This window comes from Phacochoerus africanus, chromosome 15, assembly GCF_016906955.1.
Source record: "Phacochoerus africanus isolate WHEZ1 chromosome 15, ROS_Pafr_v1, whole genome shotgun sequence".
Taxonomy (NCBI): domain Eukaryota; kingdom Metazoa; phylum Chordata; class Mammalia; order Artiodactyla; family Suidae; genus Phacochoerus; species Phacochoerus africanus.
This window is the reverse complement of record NC_062558.1, coordinates 111,262,744-111,285,508: the sequence shown is the minus strand read 5'-3', so window position 1 is coordinate 111,285,508 and position 22,765 is coordinate 111,262,744. Positions and strand designations below refer to the sequence as shown.

General features: G+C 42.9%; 1 protein-coding gene across 1 annotated transcript in view; it reads right to left on the bottom strand.

Annotated features, from left to right (window-relative positions):
• ABCC2 (ATP binding cassette subfamily C member 2) overlaps window positions 1-11,168 on the bottom strand; it is an 83,776-nt gene extending 72,608 nt beyond the window's left edge. The window contains exons 1-2 of the mRNA XM_047762677.1: window positions 11,136-11,168; window positions 8,112-8,285 (exon numbers count right to left, since the gene is read on the bottom strand). Coding sequence (XP_047618633.1) covers window positions 8,112-8,285; window positions 11,136-11,168 — 207 coding nt within the window. The remainder of the gene's footprint in view (window positions 1-8,111; window positions 8,286-11,135) is intronic.
• Window positions 11,169-22,765: the final 11,597 nt, after the last annotated feature.

The following is a 22,765-nucleotide window of genomic DNA, read 5'->3' as shown; positions in this document are numbered from 1 at the left end:
GGCACAGGCTTTCTTTCTGGAGTGATAAAAATGTTCTGGAGTTAGACAGCAATGATGGTCACACAATTCTGTGACTACACTAAAAACTGCTGAATTACGTGCTTTAAACGGGTGAGTTTCAAGGTATATGAATTACATCACAATAAAACTGTTTTTTTTTTTTTTTTTTAATTTGTTTGTTTTTTGTTTTGGCTGTACCTGGCAGCATGTGGAAGTTTCCAGGCCAGGGACTAAACCCACACCACAGCTATAATCAGAGCCACAGCCATGTGACAACACCAGATCCTGAAACTTAATCTACTAAACCACTCAGGAACTTCAATGAAAGTTTTGTTTGTTTTCTAAGTGATACATAGGGGTACCTGGCCCTTTTATCTGTTTCTGAACACCGGCTTGAGGGTGTGATACCTGATGCTACAGCAGCCATCCTGCGATCATGTGCTAGTTTGTGAAATGTCTTCATTTGCTGAGATTATCAGAAAAAAACAAAAATAATCAGATATTTGTTGATGTTGTTGAACTGCTAAATTAACAAATCCTGGAGCTGCACTACCTCTGGACTTCCTGTTATATAAGGTAGTGAATTCTGTGTTGTTTAAGCCAATAGGCATGACTTGCAAGTCAGAGAGTATGTATTTGTCAGCCCTGGGTAGAGAGGAAGAATGGAAAACAGGACAGAAGGGAGAGCCGAAGTTCTAAGTACAGAACGAGTACAGTTATGTCAGTCATTTCCTTTATTCCCCCATCCCCAGTCCATTAGAGCAGATCCACTGGCAAAAATTATACTTGGCGTCAGCACCCCCAGCATGCTAAAACAGAAGTACTCTAAAGAAACTGAATGCTAGAGTTCCCTGGTGGTGCAGTGGGTTAAGGATCCAGCACTGTCACCGCTATGGCTTGGGTGGCCACTGTGGAGCGAGTTCGATCCCTGGCCCGGGAACTTCCACATGCCACAGGTGCAGCCAAAGAAAAAAAGAAAGAAAAAATGAAATTGAGGAGTTCCCATCGTGGCTCAGTGGTTAACAAATCTGACTAGGAACCATGAGGTTGCGGGTTCGATCCCTGGCCTCACTCAGTGGATTAAGGATCCCATGTTGCCATGAGCTGTGGTGTAGGTCACAGATGCGGCTCCGATCTCGTGTTGCTGAGGCTGTGCTGGTGCAGGCCGGCATCTGTAGCTCTGATTAGACCCCTGGCCTGTGAACCCCATATGCCATGGGCGTGGCCCTAAAAAGATTAAAAAAAAAAAAAAAGATTCTGGGATGAAACAATTTAAAATTCTCTTCTGTTCACTTATTTTAAAATTAATGTCCTAAGAGATTTGAGAAGACATTACATCTGATATGTTGCTGATTAGAAAAAGGTATATTCAGAAATTACAGAGAATTCTTAGAAATCAAACCCATCATTGCTACAACAAAGGCTCTCTAGGATGACTAAAAGAAAAAATTAGGAAAACCTCTCAGAACACAGGGGACAGAAAAATTCTGAAGAGAGAAGCTGAAAAGAGAGTCTACTATCTATCTATAAGTAGTCCTGGAAACTTTAAAAAATAAAAATTGCTTTTACATACAAAAAATAAAAAATTCCAGACATATGGAATTTCAAAATTAGAAGAGAATTAAAGGAAACCAATTGAATGAAAGAAGACTCAGGTAAACAAGCTCTCATGACATTTTAGGACGTTAAGAATAAAGAGGATAAAACTTTCTAGAGAGGATAACAAAGAATGAGAAGAATTCTAATTTGGTAGTGCAGGATTTGGGGGAACAACACAGCAATATCTTCAGAGTTAAAAAATTTTTTTGAGCCTAGCATTCCAGATCCCATCAACATTTCCAGAAAGCAAGGATCTAGAGATTTTGTTTACTATTGATCTTTCTGAAAGTTTGATTTGAGGCTGTTCTCCAAGAAATTGAGAGCACTAATTCTCCTCTCTTACACAAAGGGGCATCAAGATGAAGAAATAATGCACAGTGACTATAGTTAACAATATACTGTATTGTATGTTTGAAAATTGCTAAGAAAGCAAATATTGAATGTTCTCGTCACAAATAAAAAATTTTCTGTAACCGTGTACTGGGATCGATATTAACTAGACTTTTTTTTTTTTTTTTCTTTTTTGGCTGACCTGCAGCATATGGAGTTCCCTGGCCAGGGATGAGATTCAAGCCACAGCTGCGGCCGCACCAGATCCTTAACCCACTGTGCCATGCCAGGGGTCAAACCTGTGTTCCCAGCGCTCCCAAGAGGCTGCCAATCCCTTTGCACCACCGCAAGAATTCCTTAACTAGACTTATTGCGGTGACTTTTTTTTTTTTTTCTTTTTATGGCTGCACTTGCAGCATGTGGAAGTTTCTGGGCTACAGGTCAAATCAGAGCTGCAGCTGCCGGCCTACAGGAGCCACAGCAACATCTGATACAAGCTGCATCTGCAACCTACGCTGCAGCTTGCCGAAATGCAGGATCCTTAACCCACTGAGGGAGGCCAAAGTTTGAACTCATATCCTCGTGGATATTAGGTTCTTAAGCCACTGAGCCACAACAGGAATGCCTTGTGGTGACCATTTTGAATAATTATGTGATATACCTGAAACTAATATATAATTTATGTCATTTATAACAATTTTTTGTCTTTTGTCCTTTTTAGGGCCACACCTGAAGTATATGGAGGTTCCCAGGCTAAGGGTCGAATCAGAGCTGTAGACACTGGCCTACACCACAGCTCACAGCAACTCTGGATCCTTAACCCACTGAACAAGGCCAGGGATCGAACCCACAACCTCATGGTTCCTAGTCAGATTCCTTTCCACTGTGCCATGATGGGAACTCCCTATAACAATTTTTTAGAAGACTATAAACTGAAAAAAATCTCATTTGATCTCCAGAACTTATTTATCTTGTAACTGCAAGTTTGTCATGTACAAAATTGTAATTATAGTCAACAATATTGTATTACACAGTTCAAAGTTGCGGGGAAATCTACTCAACATTCTATAATAACCTATATGAGAAAAAAGAATGGCTATATAGAACTGATTCACTTTGCTATACATATGAAACTAATGCAAAATTGTGAGTCAATTATACTGCAATAAACTTTTTCTTTTTTTGGCTGTGCCGGTACCATGTGAATGTTCCTGGGCCGGGATCAAAACTGTGCCACAGTTTTAACTAGAGCAACAGCAGTGACAATGCCATATCCTTAACCCACTAAGCCATGCAGGAATTCTCATTAATTTTTTTAGAAAATGAAATGATAATTATGACACGTGTTAGTGAATGGTATGGTGATAAACATATTCCTATATATATATATATACATCAAATCATATATATATATATATGTATATATATATATATATATATATGATGTATATATATATATATATATACATCAAATCAATGCATTGACCATCTTAAACTTACATGATGTTATATGTCAAGATAAAAAGAAGGAAGGAAGTAGATTATTTTGATGCAGATTATTTTGGAGGATAAAAGTAAACCACAGAACTGAAAATAATCATACAAATTAAAAGACAGAGAAAGAGGAGGAAAAGAAAGGGAGCTAGGAGGTTGGGTCAATGAGCTAAATTCTTTTTTTTTTTTTTGTCTTGTCTTTATAGGGCCACACCCAAGGCATATGGAGGTTCTCAGGCTAGGTGTCTAATCAGAGCTATAGCTGCCACCCTATGCCACAGCCACAGGAATGCCAGATCCAAGCCGTGTCTTCAACCTACACCACAGCTCACAGCAATGCCGGATCCTTAACCCACTGAGGGAGGCCAGGGACTGATCCTGCAACCTCATGGCTCCTAGTCAGATTCGTTTCCACTGCGCCAAGATGGGAACTCTGAAATTCTTATCTTTCACAGAGGGACAGCAATAGATCTTTTTTGAAGTTGATGGATCAAGAAATATAGGTATAAACACATTATTAGCAGATATGGAAGTAACAATCAAAATAATTTAAAATAGACTAGAAGGTGGAGGAATGAGGAAGAGACTTTTTCATTTTGTTTTTTGTTTAGTTTTTTTTTTTTTAAGAGAGTAGAAGATGAAAATGTTTAAAGGGACTATATCAGTGATACAGTTACCAATTGATTTCATTTTCCTATTTCCCCAGAGTCAACAAATTTTCTAAAATAATCATGCATTTTTTTTATAATCAGAAACATACATGGACTTTTCTTCCTTAATCAGGATCAGGCAAATTTATGGTTGTTTAATTATTACCAAGAACTTAGTCTTTGCCCTTGATCTCTGATTCACTTGGAGGAGTTTCAAGCGCACGTGGAGTTTACTAAACTCAACTTCCTAAGGAAACACAATCTCATTGGTATTAAAAAAGAAAGCAGAGGAGTTCCCTTGTGGCACAACAGATTAAGGACCTTGCACTGTCACTGCAGCCACTCTGGTTGTTGCTGTGGCATGGGTTCGATTCCCGGCCTGGGCAATTCCATACGCCATAGGTGGGGCCAAAAAAAAAAGTCTTATTTCAGTTTCCACATTTTCAGGAAATGTATCCCATTCTATTATCAGTTATTTTTAGAAAGTTCTGTTTGTTTAGCCAAAGTCAGCTCCTCTGGAACAACCTCCACACACTTCCCTTGGTCTTGCTCTCTGAAACACTTCAGAACAAGCTAGGCACTCGTCTATGTTTTACTTCTACAAATACTTGAAGATGATCACCATGTCTGACTCAACATAAGTACTTTTTTTTTTGGTTCCTGGGTCAGAGATCAAGCCTGTGCCACAGCTACAGCAACATGGCAATGCCGGATCCTTAACGCCTATGCCTCAAGGGAACTTCCTGCAATTGCAATCAGTCCATGTTTGTGGTACATCTGACCTCAGCACATCCACCACCTTCAGAACAAAACTTCTCCTTTGTTCCCCAGGGGAACTAAATATGAGCTCAATCACGCATTCATTTTTAACTTCAATTCATTCAATTACCTGCATTCTTAAGGATGCACTTTTAAACAAACTTGAAGAGTCTCCCACCAGCTTAGTCAAGCAAATTGACTCAGTCTAGAGGAGGTAAACATTGCACTAGTGACCAAACAACAATGACAGTTCAGAAGCAAGAGGAACAAACAGCCCAAAGGCAGGCAGAACTGGAAGTGGAGAAGTGAAGTCAGGTTAACGAGTGAGCCAAGAAGAAGGTTCTCATAGACAAAGACAATTTTTACTCTGTAAGAATTATACTTCTATTTCAGAGAAGAAACTGATTATTTTGAAAGTTTTAAGAAGCTAATCCGTGCCTGTCTCAGGGTGGAGGACAAAAAAAAAAAAGTATAAGTTATAAATCAAGCTTCTGTAACTATGAGCGAGGGTGAATGGATTATTAACTACAAAAAGAAAAAAGAAAAAGAAAAAAGGGGGGAGGGAGCCAATACATTGCCTTTTTTTTTTTTTTTTTTGGCTTTTTAGAGCCGCACTTGCAGCATATGGAAGTTCCTGGGCTAGTGGTCCAGTCGGAGCTACAGCTGCTGGCCTATGCCACCCCAGATCCTTAACCCACTGAGCTAGACAGGGATAGAACCCACAACCTCATGGTTCCTAGTTGGATTTGTTTCCGCTGTGCTTACAATGGGAACTCCCATTGCTTTCCTTTTTATCTACAGCTTTATCCATAGAAGCTTGTGGTTACAAAAAAACAAAATATGATATATCCATACAGTGGAATACTACGGGTGAACTTCGAACAATATGGATGAACCTTGAAAACCTTATGCTACGTTTAAGGAGCCAGTCATAAAAGATCATGTACCATATGGTTTCATTTGTATGAAATGTCTAGAATAGGGAAACTGTAGACACAAAGTAGATTAGTGGTTGCTTAGGCCTAGAGGAGATGGGGAGATAGGAGTTGTTAAGTGAAGGATTTCTTTTTGATGGAACAAAAGTGTTCTAAAATTGACTAGGGTAATGGTTACACATATCATGAAAATACTTTTTTTTTTTTTTTTAAAAAGAAATGTATTTAAATGGGTGACATTGTATGGCATGTGAAATATTACTCAATGAAGTTTTTTTTTTTTTAAGTTAGTTAAAAGCTATGAGAAAAATTTGGAGTTTTCCCATCGTGGTGCAGTGGCTAACGAATCCGACTAGGAACCATGATGTTGTGAGTTCAATCCCTGGCCTCGCTCAGTGGGTTAAGGGGTTAAGGGTCCGGTGTTGCCGTGAGCTGTGGTGTAGGTCACAGACGCAGCTCAGATCCTGCATTGCTGTGACTGTGGTGTAGGCTGGCAGCTGTAGCTCCCATTAGACCCCTAGCCTGGGAACCTCCATATGCCTTGGGAAACGGCCCTAGAAAAGGCAAACACACACACACACACACAAAGCTATGATAAAAACTGGACACTGATTTACTCATTACCCAACCTTTTCTTGGATGCTCCAGAAAATGATAGAAGCCCTCTAACTTGACCGACTCTGACCAAAAGTTCTGGCTCATCCCTAATGTTAGTAAAGCATGCTGTCTAGTGTTCAGAGTTGAACACACACACACACACACACACACACATGCTTGACTCAGTCTCTATCCCTAGAACGCACTTAATACCCAACACTCAACAAATGAGTGCTGAGCACTTTCCTGTCAATGAGAGACAATGACTCTGCTCCAGGCTCCCAGAGAATGTTCTTCTGTCCAGAGCAGATAAAACCCAACTCCACCCCACCTCAGCGTGTCAAGGTAAATACAACTCTCTTTAGCCAAATTCCTCTTTTTTTTTTTTTGTCTTTTTGCCTTTTCTAGGGCCACAACCTCAGCATATGGAAGTTCCCGGGCTAAGGGTCTAATCATACCTATTAGCTCCTGGCTCACACCACAGCCATTTGGGATCCAAGCTGCATCTGGGACCTACACCACAGCTGAGGGCAAAGCCAGATTCTTAACACACTGAGCGAGGCCAGGGATCAAACCTGTGTCCTCACGGTTACTAGTGAGATTCATTTCTGCTGAGCCATGATGGGAACTCTCTCTTTGCTTCTTTTTAGACTGCAGGAGCCTGAGGTCATTGGTCTGTATGCTCAGAGAGAATCTAATTTGCCTCTCTAAATTAAGTCCTATTTAATGATCAGGATAGAAAAAAAAAAAAAACAACAGTAAAAAGAAGCAGATGATAGATTTTAAAAGGTGGCTTTACAACCTCAACTGAGCATCTTTCGGTTCCTACCAGACCTTCTGCATTCATCAGGGCCACTGGCTGAGGGGCTCCTACCCTCGTTTCTCTCGGACTTTCTCCTGCAGCCCCTTGTCCTTTCCATTATTTCCCTGCTCAGGCATGTCACCCTGAGCCCTCACCCTTCTTCCCTCTGCTGTGAGTGACCATCCAGACTCCTGGGAGAATTTGGGAAAGTGGAAGCCCTCTTTCAAATTCAAGTTTTGGGAGATGAATTATGTTGGAATATCCTCAACAGTGCAGAGGACAAATGAGGTCATTCATTTGTACCTCATGGTAGATGCCAACTGAATTATAATCTCCCAGTCATTTGGACAGTCTTTTTTTTTCTTTTGCTTTTCTAGGGCCGCACTTGCTGCATATGGAGGTTCCCAGGCTAGGGGTCAAATCAGAGCTGTAGCTGCCGGCCTATAGCATAGCCACAGCAATGCAGGATCTGAGCCAAGTCTGCAACCTACACCACAGGTCACAGCAATGTTGGATCCTTAACCCAATGAGCAAGGCCAGGGATTGAACCTGTGTCTTCATGGATGCTAGTCAGATTTGTTAACCACTGAGCCACGATGGGAACTCCAAGACAGCTTAAAGCTAGATAAACCAGTGTTTGCCTCTCAAATCCTCAAAAAACATTAATCATTCAACTGACGGATTACTCATCATTGGTATTTCCAGAATCCAATATCCATAAGATTTGAGTCATTATTCTTAGGCAAAAATCAAAGTAATCTTTACTAAGAAATACAGAAAGGAGTCACTGAGGTATAGGGCAGGGAGCAACAGGGACATCCAGAGCATGGCTCTACCTGTGACAGCACCTAGGAAAGCTGGTGAAATACCAAGATGACATGTTAACCACCAAGAAAATGTCTCTCTGGTGCACCAAGAAATTAGTTAGAAAATTGGGAGGCATACCTGCTTAGCAAGGTAGAGTTTGGTTATGGGAGATCTCTTGGTTCTGGATCTATATACATGAATAAGCTGCCAAGGAGCCAGGAGCCAAAGGAAGCCCAAGGGAATCCACACCAGAACAGTTTGTTCAAAACAAAGTGGCAGGTCTACCTCCGGGCTATCCAGGAATGAGGAATTCTGGGAAAAAAGTGAAATGGTTCTTGGATACACACATTTTTGAAAAGAGAATGAATACCAGCCCCCAGTCCACTCCCACCCCTACCCTTGCTTCCAAGCAATTATACATCAATTCTCTATCCATATCCAGCCTGACATTCTCTTTTTTTTTTTTTTTGGCTTTTCTAGAGCCACTCCCTCGGCATATGGAGGCTCCCAGGCTAGGGGTCTAATTGGAGCTGTAGCCACCGGCCTATACCAGAGCCACAGCAACTTGGGATCTGAGCTGTGTCTGCAACCTACACCACAGCTCACAGCAGCGCTGGATTAACCCACTGAGCGAGGCCAGGGATTGAACCCTCAACCTTATGGTTCCCAGTCAGATTCCTTAACCACTGCACCACGACGGGAAGGCCCAGCCTGACATTTTAACTAGCTGTCCTTTCCTATGCAACTCCATTGATATAAATGCACCATTTAATGACTCTTGGTGATTTTTTTTTCCTGGACAACTTCTAAAAACCTTTTCTTCTATGATTCTGAGCGAGTTTCTCCACCAGTTATTCTGATTAAACTTCACTACAACATTTGTCAAACTGTGGGAGGAAGAGAGACCATTCTTCAACCCAAAAAGGAGATAAAGAATAAAAACTTCTAGCTTTGAGCACTGACTCAACGCACTGGCAGCCCTTCAGACAAGCAGGCAGCAGAATGCTTAGTCATGCTATGGTATTTAATCTCCTATGCCGCCCTCCACCTCCAGGGCTTATGTCAGAATTTGAAAGGGCCTTAGGCACAGGAGCAGCAGTGGCACACTGGAGGGAGGGCTTACTCCCAGCAAGTTTTCTACTCATCTTTGCATCTGCAAGAAACAGAAGTATCTCATGAGATGAAGGTGGGGGCACCAGTCCTTATATATCTGAGTCATGGCATGTTTTCTCTTCTTACAAGTGTTTTTTGCTTTGTATGGCTGTCCGCACAGACTTTTTAAGTGTGTTGGGGTGGGGGGGGGGTGTCTTTCTTTAGGGCCACACCCATGGCATATGAAAATTCCCAGGCTAGGGGTCAAATCAAAGCTGTAGCTGCTGGCCTACACCCCAGCCACAGCCACACCAGATCCGAGCCTACACCACAGCTCACAGCAACACCAGAACCTTAACCCACTGATCGAGGCCAGGGATTGAACCTGCATCCTCGTGGATACTAGTCGGGTTCGCTAACAACTAAGCTGTGACGGGAACTCCTGCACCGACTCTAAAGATTGAGGTGCCCTGACCAAGATGATCCTGTCAAGGGATTCTCAGAAAGCATTTGCATGGAGTTGCTGCTGTGCCACAGTAGATTAAGCATCCTACTGCAGTAGTTCAGGTCTCTGTTGGAGGTACAAGTTTGATCCCTGGCCTGGCACAGCGGGTTAAAGGATCTGGTGTTGCCACAGCTGCAGTGTAGGCCAGATTCAATCCCTGGCATGGGAACTTCCATAAGCTGCTGGTGTGGCCATTAAAAAAAAAAAAAAAAAAAAGGGAATTCTCATAAAATGGCCTGGTGACATCCTGAGGCATTTTAAGCCCCACCTTCCTGTGATATCCACGTCTTGGCCTCAGGGTCCTTGGGACCAGGTTCTCTCTAGGATGGGAAGTCCTCTGCTATCTCATTCCTGCTCTTCTCATCTCTAAAACTATCTGCATTTAGGGGTTCCTGGTGTGGCTCAGCAGTAAGAAATCCAACTAGTATCCATGAGGATGCAGGTTGGATCCCTGGCCTCGCTCAGTGGATTAAGGATCTGGCGTTGCCGTGAACTGTGATGTAGGTTACAGATGTGGCTTGGATCTGGTGTTGCTATGGCTGTGGTGTAGACTGGCAGCTGTAGCTCCGATTCAACCCCTAGCCTGGGAACTTCCATATGCAGCAGGTATGGCCCTAAAAAATAAAATAATCTACCTTTAGAACTCAGAAGAATTAATATGATAGCTAAAACTAGTTTAACAAGCACTCCAGGTGATTCTGAGGCTGATGCTAGAAAATCTGCAGACCACACTTTCTCAAAAACACTGAATTTCTATTCTGTCAAACCATTTGGTACTGTAGCTTGCCCTGTCTTGAATTCTCTGCTCCAATGGTTCAAAAATTTTCTCAGTGCTCATGATGCCCAAATTTGCCTCCCTAGCCTCAACTTCTAGTCCATGTCACTAACTGCCATTTCCTCTACAAGACATAATTTTCATTTCAACAATATAGCTCAAAAGACTCAATTATGGAGCTTCTCTTCTTCCTCCCACTCCACAAACTACACAATTCCTCCTCCTAGCATTGATTGAAATCAGGAGCCTTTCCCCTATTTCTCTTTAGAGAAGGCAATTTTATAGCTAGCTAGTCTGAGAAAACAGTCTGGGATAAAATAAACTTACATTAGAGAATAAATATACCATACCTCCCACAGAGACTACCCTTTGGAAATATGAAAAAAAAAAAAAAAAAAAGAGTTCCCATCATGGCTCAGTGGAAATGAATCCAACTAGTATCCAAGAGGACGCAGGTTCAATCCCTGGCCCCTTTCTGTGGGATAAGATCTGGCATTGCAGTGAGCTGTGGTGTAGGTCACAGACATGGCTCAGATCCCAAGTTGCTATGGCTGTGGTGCAGGCCAGCAGCTATAGCTCCAATTCGACCCCTAGCCTGGGAACCTCCATATGGCACTTGGGCAGCCCTTAAAAAACAAACAAACAAAAAAAGGCAAAAAAAAAAAAACCCTGAGCTTTTAGATCAACTGCATGTCTTATTTTTCTGGTTCTTATTGCTGGCCACTCTAGGCTAACCCGATACTTGTTCTTAATCTAAGATTCACCAGAGAGGATAAGTATAATTTCTTACCCAAAAAGTAGAGTTGCAGAACTTCTCCAGCATGATTCCTGGATCCCTTCTGGAAGGAAGACTCCTGTATGACTGTGTGGTTCTTATTACCCTCTCCCTCAGAGAAGGTGGAAGGCAAGTAGCAATGAGTTATCTCCCATTCTGATGTTCTAATTAAGGTCGGTCTTCCGACCTTTCATCCCAACAATTTAATCGTTAACCTTGCTCAGGAGTGTATTTACATTACCCCAGTGGATAGACACATGACTGAAGAGCCCTGGGGACAGATAGATGTATCAGTTCCCCAAGTACCAGAAGCCCCTGTAGATGAGTTCATCCATCAAAGGAACCACTGAAAGGTGTCAGCTGAGCTGGCTGACAAATCAGAAGTGAAGGAGCCTTTCTCCCGAGAATCAATGACCTAAAAAGAAAAGCATCAGTGAAAGAGCACGTATCTTTAAACATGCCATTTCACTTGTTTTAAGTTTACAGAAATGTGAAATTTTCTGCTTCTCTGTATGTTATTATGAACACAGAACTTGGAGTTTCCATTGTGGCTCAGTGGTTAACAAATCTGACTAGGAACCATGAGGTTGAGGGTTCGATCCCTGGCCTTGGTCAGTGGGTTAAGGATCTGGCACTGCCGTGAGCTGTGGTGTAGTTCGCAGACGTGGCTCGGATTTGGTGTTTCTGTGACTGTGGTGTAGGCTGGCTGCTACAGCTCTGATTCGACCCCTAGCCTGGGAACCTCCATATGCCGTGGGTTTGGCCCTAAAAAGACCCCCCAAAAAAAAAAAAAAAAAAAGAACATAGAACGTGATGGAGTTCTCCTGTGGTGCAGTGAGTTAAGGATCCGGTGCTGGTCACTGCTGCAGCACAGGTTCAAGCCTGGCCCGGTAACTTCCACAGCCATGGGTGTGGCAAGAGAAGAACAAAAATATCATCAAAAATAGTGTAAAGCATTCCCTCATGGCCCAGAAGGTTAAGGATCTGGCATTGTCACTATTTTGGCCCTGGTTACAGCTTGTGGCATGGGTTCCATTCCTGGCTCAAGAACTTCCACATGCTGCAGTTTCCGCAAAACAAAACAAAACAAAAAAAGTACAGACTTTGCTTGAAAAAGTCAGGTTATGGGAGTTCCCCTTGTGGATCAGCAGTACCAACCCAACTAGTATCCATTGAGGACATGGGTTGGATCCCTGGCCTTGCTCGGTGGGTTAAGGATCCGGCATTGCTGTGAGCTGTGGTGTAGGTCGCAGACATAGCTCAGATTCTGGCATGGCTGTGGGTCACATAGGCCAGTGGCTACAGCTCCGATTAGACCCCTAGCCTGGAAACCTCCATATGTCAACAATGCGGCCCTAAAAAAAAAAAAAAAAGGAAAGGAGTTCCCGTCGTGGCGCAGTGGTTAACGAATCCGACTAGGAACCATGAGGCTGCAGGTTCGACCCCTGGCCTTGCTCAGTGGGTTAAGATCTGGCGTTGCCGTGAGCTCTGGTGTAGGTCGCAGACGTGGCTCACATCTGGCACTGCTGTGGCTCTAGCTTAGGCCAGCAGCTACAGTTCCAAATTGACCCCTAGCCTGGGAACCTCCATATGCCACGGGTGTGGCCCTAAAAAAACAAAAGGCAAAAATTAAAAATTAAAAAAAGGAAAGAAAAAGTCTGGTTATAAATTAATATATTCAATGTGAACCTACACCTAATTCATACATTTATGTTTTCGCAATAAAGTGTTAATCTTCACTGCTAGGATTGTGGATGATTTTCTTTTTACTTATCTGTATTTTCTGATGTTTCCATAATTATCAGGTATTATTTATGTAATAATTTTTTTTGGTCTTTTTGCCATTTCTTGGGCCACTCCTGTGGCATATGGAGGTTCCCAGGTTAGGGGTCCAATCACAGCTGTAGCCACCGGCCTGCACCAGAGCCACAGCAACACTGGATTCGAGCCACATCTGCGACCTACACCACAGCTCACAGCAATGCCGATCCTTAACCCACTGAGCAAGGCCAGGGATCAAACCTGCAACCTCATGGTTCCTAGTCGGATTTGTTAACCACTGCGCCACGACGGGAACTCCTATAATAATATTTTTAAAACAAAATTTTTGTATTGTGGTAAAAAACACATAATGTAAAATTTACCAACCCATTTGTAAGTGTACAGGTCAGTAATGTTATGTAGAGTCACAATATTGTGCAACCAACCTCCAGAACTTTTTCATCGTGCAAAACAAACTCTATACCCATTAGACAACCACTCCCAATTACCCACTACCCCTAGTAAAGCAAATGTTCTCTTGAAATCAGGGCACCCTAATATAACAGCAGCCAGACATGCCTGGTAACACATTAAAGCACAAACGCCATCATTTGGAGGATCACGCGAAACCATTTTGGTGTCAACACAAAAAAACACTCTTTGTTCTGTGGGTATATACAGATTGTATCTACAGAGATGACTTAAGAGAAGAATGTATACCTTAATGTGTATCTATATGTATAATTTAATGTACAGTGTAATGCCTTTGGTTATCTTAAATTCACAAATGATTAAAATAGTTAATAATACCAGTGGATACGTTCTGAATTAACATCTGAAAGATGTATAAATTTTATTTGAACATTCATTTAATTTTTTGGGGGTGGGGGGACGCACCCTTGGCATATGGAAGTTCCCAGGCTAAGAATCGAATAAGAGCTGTAGCTGCCAGCCTGTGCCACAGCCACAGCAACTCGAGATCCAAGCCACCACGGCTCATGGCAATGCCAGATCCTTAATCCACTGAGCAAGGCCAGGGATCAGACCTGTGTCCTCATGGATACTAGTTGGATTCATTACTGCTGAGTCACAACAGGAACTTCTCATTTAGTTATCTTCATATGAGAAGAAAAACAGTAAATGGACTTCCACATTTTTCTATGTCTCTGTAACAGTGTAGAATGATTTAGGCCTTGGAATGAGTTCAGATCAGGATCAGATAAAGATATGATGTCAGTACAGTGGCTTTGGCACAGACCCAAAGTCTGACCAAACCAACAGAAGCAAGCCTGAAAGATGACATAATAGATTTTTAAAAATCCATCAGTGAGGGTAAAAGAAATCTAAATGAACCAAACAAGAGGTTGGTTTGGCCCATCGGCCAAATCCAGCTGACTCCTGTTTTTATCTGGCCCCGGAGCTAAGAATGGTTTTTACTTTTTTTGGTCTTTTGAGGGTCACACCTGCCGCATATGGAGATTCCCAGGCTAGAGGTCTACACCAGAGCCACAGCAACGCCAGATCCAAGCTGTATCTGCGACCTACACCACAGCTCATGGCAATGCCAGATCCTTAACCCACTGAGTGAGGCCAGGGATCGAACCCACAACCTCATGTTTCCTAGTCGGATTCAGTTCTGCTGCGCCACAACAGGAACTCCGGTTTTTACATTTTTAACTATAAAAAGTGAAAAAGACTATTGGAGTTCCCATCATGGCTCAGGCACAGTGAACCTGACCAGTATCCATGAGGATACGGGTTCCATCCCTGGCCTTGCTTGGTGGGTTAAGGATCCTGTATTGCCGAAAGCTGTGGGTAGGTCACAGACTTGGCTCAGATCCTGCATTGCTGCGGCTGTGGTGTAGGTTGGGAGTTGCAGCTCCAATTCGACCCCTAGGCTAGGAACTTCCATATGCTGCAGGTGTGGCCCTAAAAAGCAAAAACAATACAAAACAAAAAGTGAAAAAGTCTATTAAGCATGAACACTCTTTCACATAAGAACTGCTCAATTTTGCCTCTTGGCCCACGAAGCCCCAAATCTATTTAACCCTTTAAAGAAAAAGTTTGCCAACTCAAGAAATGGCACACTCTTTCTAAGAGGAGAGCCACAGCGGCTTTCATTTCTGCCTGAAATGGAGTGGGGAGGAGGGAAATGGAGTTTGGGAGGAGAAATGTACCAGAAAGCATTCAGGAGAAGCCAGTCTATCTTCTAACAAACTTTTCCAGGCCATGTGTGGAGCTGGCAGCAGAGATTAATCTAGAGGAACTCCAGAAACAAGTCAGACTACACTATCACTGACTCTTTGCCACAAGGTGGCAAGTGCTGAGGATCATACGACAAAATGGGAGGAGGCAGTTTAGGAGAGAGGAGGGGAAACACTGAGGCGTTCGAAGCTTTCACTTACAGGGAGCTAAGACAGCGACAGAAGAGCTAAGATACACCCCTCCCATGCAACAGCACCCTCACTGAGAGGAAGACAAGCCCAAGCATCCTCCTGAATAGCCAAGGGAGGCAGCAGGGCTGAATGAGGTCTCCCAAGAAAATAGCAATCAGGAAGCAGCGATGAGGGTATATAACCCAGAGAGATTTACCAAGGTTTTCCCACCCAAGTCCTACCGTCAGCTCTCAGAGAAGCATGCAGCCTGAAGAGGAACCCCATTTAATTCTAGATCCCATAGGTCCGAGACTCACCTCTCCTGGCTCTTCTGGTGAGTCCCGCAGATGGTGATTGAGTTTTTTTGGCTCTTCCCAGCGAGGTGGTTTTTCAGATTCGCATTTATCAAATGATTCTTCCCCTCTGGTGTCAGTGAGGTGGGATTTTGGCTGTCTGATCTCCCATGGGTTGTAATTTCTGCCGGGTGGCACTCAGCAAGAATCCATTCTGTAGCAAGTGGCAGACAACAGGAAATTGGTTTTGTTAGCCTTGCTTGTTTGTTTTTGTCTGTCATAATTCTGGTATTTTCTGTTACTGAACCAAACTTGCGTCCTCTCACCTGTGCGCAGTAAAACCAATCTCCTGACACTAGTTTGTGGCGAAGGAAAGTTTGGTGTTTTATTGTGGAGTTCCAAGCAAGGAGCTCAGAACAGCTAGCGCTCAAGATACCAGAACTCCTCAAAGGGGTGCAACAAAGCATTTTTAAAGGCAAGGTGAGGGCGGGGCGTTCCAGGGTTGGTGAGCAGCTCAGGCACAGTTCTCTGATTGGTTGATGCTAAGGTAAGAGGGCGGTGTCAGAGGGGTTAGGTTATCAATCCTTAGGCACCAGTAGGTCTGGGGGCTACAAGCTGTTGATCAGGTAGTTAATTCTTCCATTTGGTGATGATTTTAAACATCTGAAAAACATCTCAGGAAATATGCATCAGGTACTATTATCTAGGTACTTCAGAGAGGAGCTACAGCAGAGGATAGGGAGGAGGGGGTCTGTCCTGGGAAGGCCCCATAGTGTCTTGCTAAGTTACATTTCCTGGCATTTATAACTGTCTGTGTGATTAATTGTTATTATCATGGGCTTCTGATCAGAGTTAGAATACACTGTATATATTGCATGTACACTAATGTTTAATTCTAAGGCTCAGAGCCTTCTTCTAAAACCTCTAGTTTTTTTCATTGTCAGTATCTGCAAAATGGAATTCTGATACCACAGATGATAAAAATATACAGTAGACTTCTATAGGAATTTTTGGCTAACAAAGGACAATATATCTAAGGGATCTTAAAACAGAAAGGAACAAAATCCTTAGCATACAGGGATCAGCTTTCTTTGACTAGCACACCTAAATTAACACGGAATTACAATCCGTGTTCCTTTAGGACTCTTTAGATAAGGCTCAAGAGGGAGTCCCCATGTGATACAGTGGGTTAAGGACCTGGCATTGCTGCAGCTGAGGCACAGGTTGCACCTGTGGCTCAGGTCCAACCCCTGGCCTGGAACTTCCACAAACTGTGGCATGGCCAAAAAAAAAAAAAGCTTGAGAGAGAGAGAGAAGAAACTATGTTATTAAAATTCAGGCAATTAAAAGAATTTATAGAAGATGCCTTTTACAAACCTTCTAGGACTCTCTGTATCCATGTTAGTTTGTCTCATTTTTCCATGCAAAACCCACCAACTCTTGAAAAAAGTCATTCTTTCTCCTTAACAGAATGTATTTCTTCAAGCTTTCTTTTGCTGAAAACACATCCTACTTTTCTTGCATACTGAAATGTTTCCCTTATCATCTTTAGGATTTTAATTGAATATTACAATTTTAACCCTTAAAAACCATAATCTCTAGCAAAACCAAGCAAGCAACAAGTAGTTATAAACGGTCGTACCAGCATTTCCTGACTGGAATATCCCACAAACTCTAGAAACATATAAGAAGTTCTTTCCTCATTGTGGTACAAGATATGTGTCTAGGAGTTCCCGTTGTGGCTCAGTGGTTAACGCATCCAACTAGGAAGCATGAGGTTTCGGATTCAATCCCTGGCCTTGCTCAGTGGGTTAAGGATCTGGCATTGCCCTGAGTTGTGGTGTAGGTTGCAGACGTGGCTCAGATCTGGCATTGCTGTGGCTGTGGTGTAGGCTGGCAGCTACAGCTCCGATTAGACCCCTAGACTGGGAACCTCCATATGCCGCAGGTGCGGCCCTAGAAAAGACAAAAAAAAAAAAAAAGGAATGGTTCTCTTTCTTTCGGGACTCCCTAACCTATATGCTTACAATACTGAAGACATAATTATTCCTAAAAAGTTAATCTGAAAACTCTTATCTCATTTACCTTTATTTTATAACTTGTAAAAAATTATTACCATAGCAAGTTAATTTTGTTGTTGTTGCCAAACTCTATAACAGAAATAATACGAATGTATAGACTTTAATAAATCTCGGTATAATATAGTAAGACATGTCTATATTGATTGAGCGCTTGAATAAATTAGAGCTCTTTTATAAGTCTAGTTTTGATAATATTTTCCAAATGCAGAGATACTTCATACAATGTACACACAGACATATAAACAAAACTAGAAGTCTCATAGTTTTACTTTAACACTTAATTATGAATTAAGTATTACAATATAAATTAGCTATTTATAACAGTTGGAATACATTAAATTTGATTGCTTAGATGACTAAGGCTTTATTATTTGTGGAAAAGACTTTTTTTGGCCAGGGCATGCAGTGGTTTGATGCAGGATATCAGTTCCCAGACCAGGGATTGAACCAGGGCCACAGAGGTGAAAGGACTGGGTCCTGACCACTAGACCACAAGGGAATTCCCAGAAAAGGCCTTTAAGATTTGTATTTGTTCTTGATAAACACTTACGGAGGCTATGAATTAGATTTTGGCTGAGGGAGTCTATCTAGTGGTTTGAATTTTCCTTCTTTCTTTTTTTTCTTTTTTCTTCTTTTTTCTTTCTTTTTTGTACTTTTAGGGCTGCACTCGTGACATATGGAGGTTCCCAGGCTAGAGGTCAAATCGGAGCTGTTGCTGCCGGTCTACACCACAGCCACAGTAACGCAACTAGGGATCCGAGCCGCATCTAGACCTATCATAGCTCACGGCCACGCCGGATCCTTAACCCACTGAGCGAGGCCAGGGATCGAACCCTCACCTTATGGTTCTATTCGGATTGGTTTCCGCTGCATTGTGGTTTGAATTTTAAAAGACACTTATCCCCTTTCATTTCCTTTGGTGTCAAGTTCTACCTGATTGAGCTAATTAGGCTCAGTCTCAGGCGATTGTGGGCTATGTTTACATTTCTGATTTGTAAAGATGTGCAAGTCAAAGACAATTGCTTTTTATTCCCTAAAGAACTGGTCTGTCACCTAAACGATATTAAAAGATTGATCTGCCCAAGCACAATTTCTTTAATTTGCTTTTCTATATCAGCGAGAAGATCTCTAACCTGGAATTTGAGAGTTCTATACATAGAACTCTAGGGTTTAACTTACCATGCCTTCAAAAGCTTGCATAAGGTCTTTTGTTTGTTTGTTTGTTTTTAATGGATGCACCTGTAGCACATGGATGTTCCCTGGGCCAGGAACCTGTGGCAAATCCAGATCCTTTAACCCACTGTGCTGAGCTGGGAATCAAAGCTGCACCTGCGCCGTGACCTGAGCCACTACGGTCAGATTCTTAACCCACTGTGCCACATCAAGAATTCCAACAAGGCCCTTTTTCTAAGTGCAGAAGTTAAACCCAGAGCAAAATCACTCCTGTTATTTTTACCAACCCTTGAATCTTACCTCTGCAGTTACTTCATGTTGTATGGACTCAGGTTACCCTATCAGGTTTTTCGTATGTTAATTAATCCTGAGGGGCAGATCCATATGCCCAAGCAAGGGAAGCATTCTCCAGTGAAACAGGTCTATCTCCCAATATAGTTAAGCAAAAGAGATGTAACTGAACTGGAGTTTGGCTCTTGCCAGTACTCGCCATCAGCCTCAACGTGGATTAAATCACGAGGCTCTGCAGCTGCAGACCAGCACCACCTTCTGAGTGAAGCATTCTGCTCTTTGGGCAAACTGGAAGAACAGGTCTTCAGATAGTCAGATATTTTTAGATTTTATGTGTCCAGTCCTTGCATCTCCTCATACCTTAGAAAAGCTCTAAAATCCTTCACGGTGATGTCTGCTCCTTGTGACTAGTAGTGACAAGTAACAAACTCTTGTAAGAAGTGTGCATGGCTCTGCATTTCCCCCTCATCTTCACCACATACACTGATACTATTTCTCCCTGCCTCTTTGGGGCGGTGTTTCACAGTCATCTGCAAATCCAGCCACTCCAAGAGTGAGAGCCATGAGCCCCAAGGGCTGTGAAAACTCTGGATACCGGCCACAATAGCTGAGGTGCTTATCAAAGGAATGATTTCAGTGAGTCCAGACCTCTTTTGTGCCTGCTCCCTGCCCGATGTTGCAAAAACTCCTGTGTATCCTAGCTCCCCACTTGCCTCCTCAGAAGTGGTTTCTCAGGACTAAGATGCTGCTTAAGTCCTAATTTTGCCCCAAATAAAATTAACTCTGAATTTCCAGGTTCTGCATTTTGGTTTTTTGTTGTTGGGTTTTTTGGTTTTTTTGTTTGTTTGTTTGTTTGTTTTTGTTTTTTGCCTTTTAGGGGCTTCTGCATTTTGGTTTTTTGTTGTTGGGTTTTTTTGTTGGTTTTTTTTTTTTTTGCCTTTTAGGGGTGCACCAGAGGCATATGGAGGTTCCCACGCTAGGGGTCTAATCGGAGCTGTAGCCGCCAGCCTATGCCACAACCACAGCAACGCCAGGTCTGAGCAGCATCTTCAACCTACACCGGATCCTCAACCCACTGAGTGACACCAGGGATCAAACCTACAACCTTGTGGTTCTTAGTCGGATTCGTTTCTGCTGTGCCACAATGGAAACGCCTAAATACGTATATATTTTAATAGAGCAGACTTGTTTGTGGTCCTTTAATGGTGGGGACCATTAGCAAGTCCCTGTGGCCCATCCAACCTTAGTGTTGTATCAAAACCTTTTATTAATGTCCATTTTATTTATCCCATCTTGGGTGTTCCCGTCGTGGCGCAGTGGTTAACGAATCCGACTAGGAACCATGAGGTTGCAGGTTCGGTCCCTGCCCTTGCTCAGTGGGTTAACGATCCGGCGTTGCCGTGAGCTGCAGTGTAGGTCGAAGATGCGGCTCAGATCCCAAGTTGCTGTGGCTCTGGCCTAGGCCAGCGGCTACAGCTCTTATCCAACCTTAGCCTGGGAACCTCCATATGCCGCGGGAGCGGCCCAAGAAATGGCAAAAAGACCAAAAAAATATATATATATATATGTTTATCCCATCTTAAAATAATCCCCTAAAGATGTCTTTATCCATTTGTGATAAGTCCCTTTAAAATTTCCAGCTTGTTGCGAAAAAGTCTACAGACTTTACCTTCACCTAATTGAATCAACCTAATTAACATTCTTCTAATTTTTTATTAGTATCCGTAAGATCTGTTGAAAGGAAGAGAACACAAAGCTTCCCAAACTTTTTTTTTTTTGTCTTTTTGCTATTTCTTTGGGCCGCTCTCGCGGCACATGGAGGTTCCCAGGCTAGGGGTCGAATCGGAGCTGTAGCCACTGGCCTAGGCCAGAGCCACAGCAACACAGGATCCGAGCCGCGTCTGCAACCTACACCACAGCTCACGGCAACGCCGGATCCTTAACCCACTGAGCAAGGAGAGGGATCGAACCCGCAACCTCATGGTTCCTAGTCGGATTCGTTAACCACTGCGCCACGACGGGAACTCCCCCAAACTTTTTTTATTTAGTTTGCTTTAAACCAAAGGAATTCTTAGAGTTCCCATTGTGGCTCAGCAGAAACGAATTTGACTAGGAACCATGAGGTTGAGGGTTCTATCCGTGGCCTCGCTCAGTGGCTTAAGGATCTGGCATTGCTGTGGCTGTGGTGTAGGCTGGCAGCTACAGCTCCCAAGGATGGCCTTTAAAAAAACCAAAAACAAACAAAAAAAGACTAAAGGAATTCTTATTAGTGTCATCAAGCCGGACCCTAAGGGGCCTTCCCAGTACCTAGATAACAGTATCTAAGGCATATTTCCTGAATTGTTTTACAAACATCAAACAGCCTCTGCTCTGAGGAAGATGTTAACTACTTCATGACCATGCACAAAGCTCCCGGGCCTCTGGGAGCCTAAGAACTGACAATGTTAACCCCTGTGACACTGCCCTGTTACCTCACCATCAACCCAACAGAGAATTGTGTGTCAACCCATCAGAGAATTGTGTGTGACCTGATCACTTACCCTGTGACCACCTCTCACCCACCTGGCTTTTAACAATGCTTTACAAAAACCATTCACGGGGTTTAGGTTTTGGGGGAGCAGGAGACACCAGTCTCATTGCATGGCCTGCAGTAAACCTTTCTCTGCTCTAAATGCCAATACATTGGTTTCTTATAGGTACCAATACAACAGCTGTTTGTAATGAGAGGGCTCTAACAATTTACCCACTTAGGGTTTTTCCAGTTTAAAGGATCCATCAACTGGCCATTAATGAGATATATCTTAACAGCGACTCAAACCGATAAGACGCAAGAGGCTTCCCCACAAGAGGGTGTGAAGGATGCCCCCCAAAAAAGATCCACTTAAGAAAGTAAAGGCCTTCGTTTTGAAAACACACAACTCAGATTAGGTCTTGAACCCACATACTGGGACTCTAACCCAGCCAAGACTCAGATTCGGACTCGAACCTACTATTTTTTTTTTTTTTGTCTTTTTGCCATTTCTTAGGCCACTCCCGCAGCATATGGAGATTCCCAGGCTAGGGTCTAATCGGAGCTGTAGCCACCGGCCCACACCAGAGCCACAGCAACTCTGGATCCAAGCCGCGTCTGCAACCTACACCACAGCTCACGGCAATGCCGGATCATTAACCCACTGAGCAAGGGCAGGGACCGAACCCGAAACCTCATGGTTCCTAGTGGGATTCGTTAACCACTGCGCCACGACGGGAACTCCCTACTCTTTTTAAATTTAAATCACACACCTGGTCTCCGGACTTAAGTTTTACTTAAGTTCAGGTTCTTTAAATCTCAGCGCAGAAGATTTCGGTGAGAGGCAAAGTGATAGGTAAGAAAGTGTGGGCCCTCTCGGAAGGCAAGAGGCCTGGAAGATATACATTAAACAGATAAAACATGGTCTGCCTCAAAAATCAAGGGAGTGGCCCGAAATGTAGGGTGGTGCTATCTTGGACCTAGTTGATTCTAACCAGTTTTTGTCTTATCATCAAGGGCTTTGTCTTTCTTTTAAAGGTTATGCCTTGCCCCCTCCCTTCCTGTTTCAGTTTTACAGGCTGATGTAATGAATGTTAAGATGGCAAAAAGGGGAGTTCCCATCATGGTGCAGCAGAAACGAATCCGACTGGGAACCATGAGG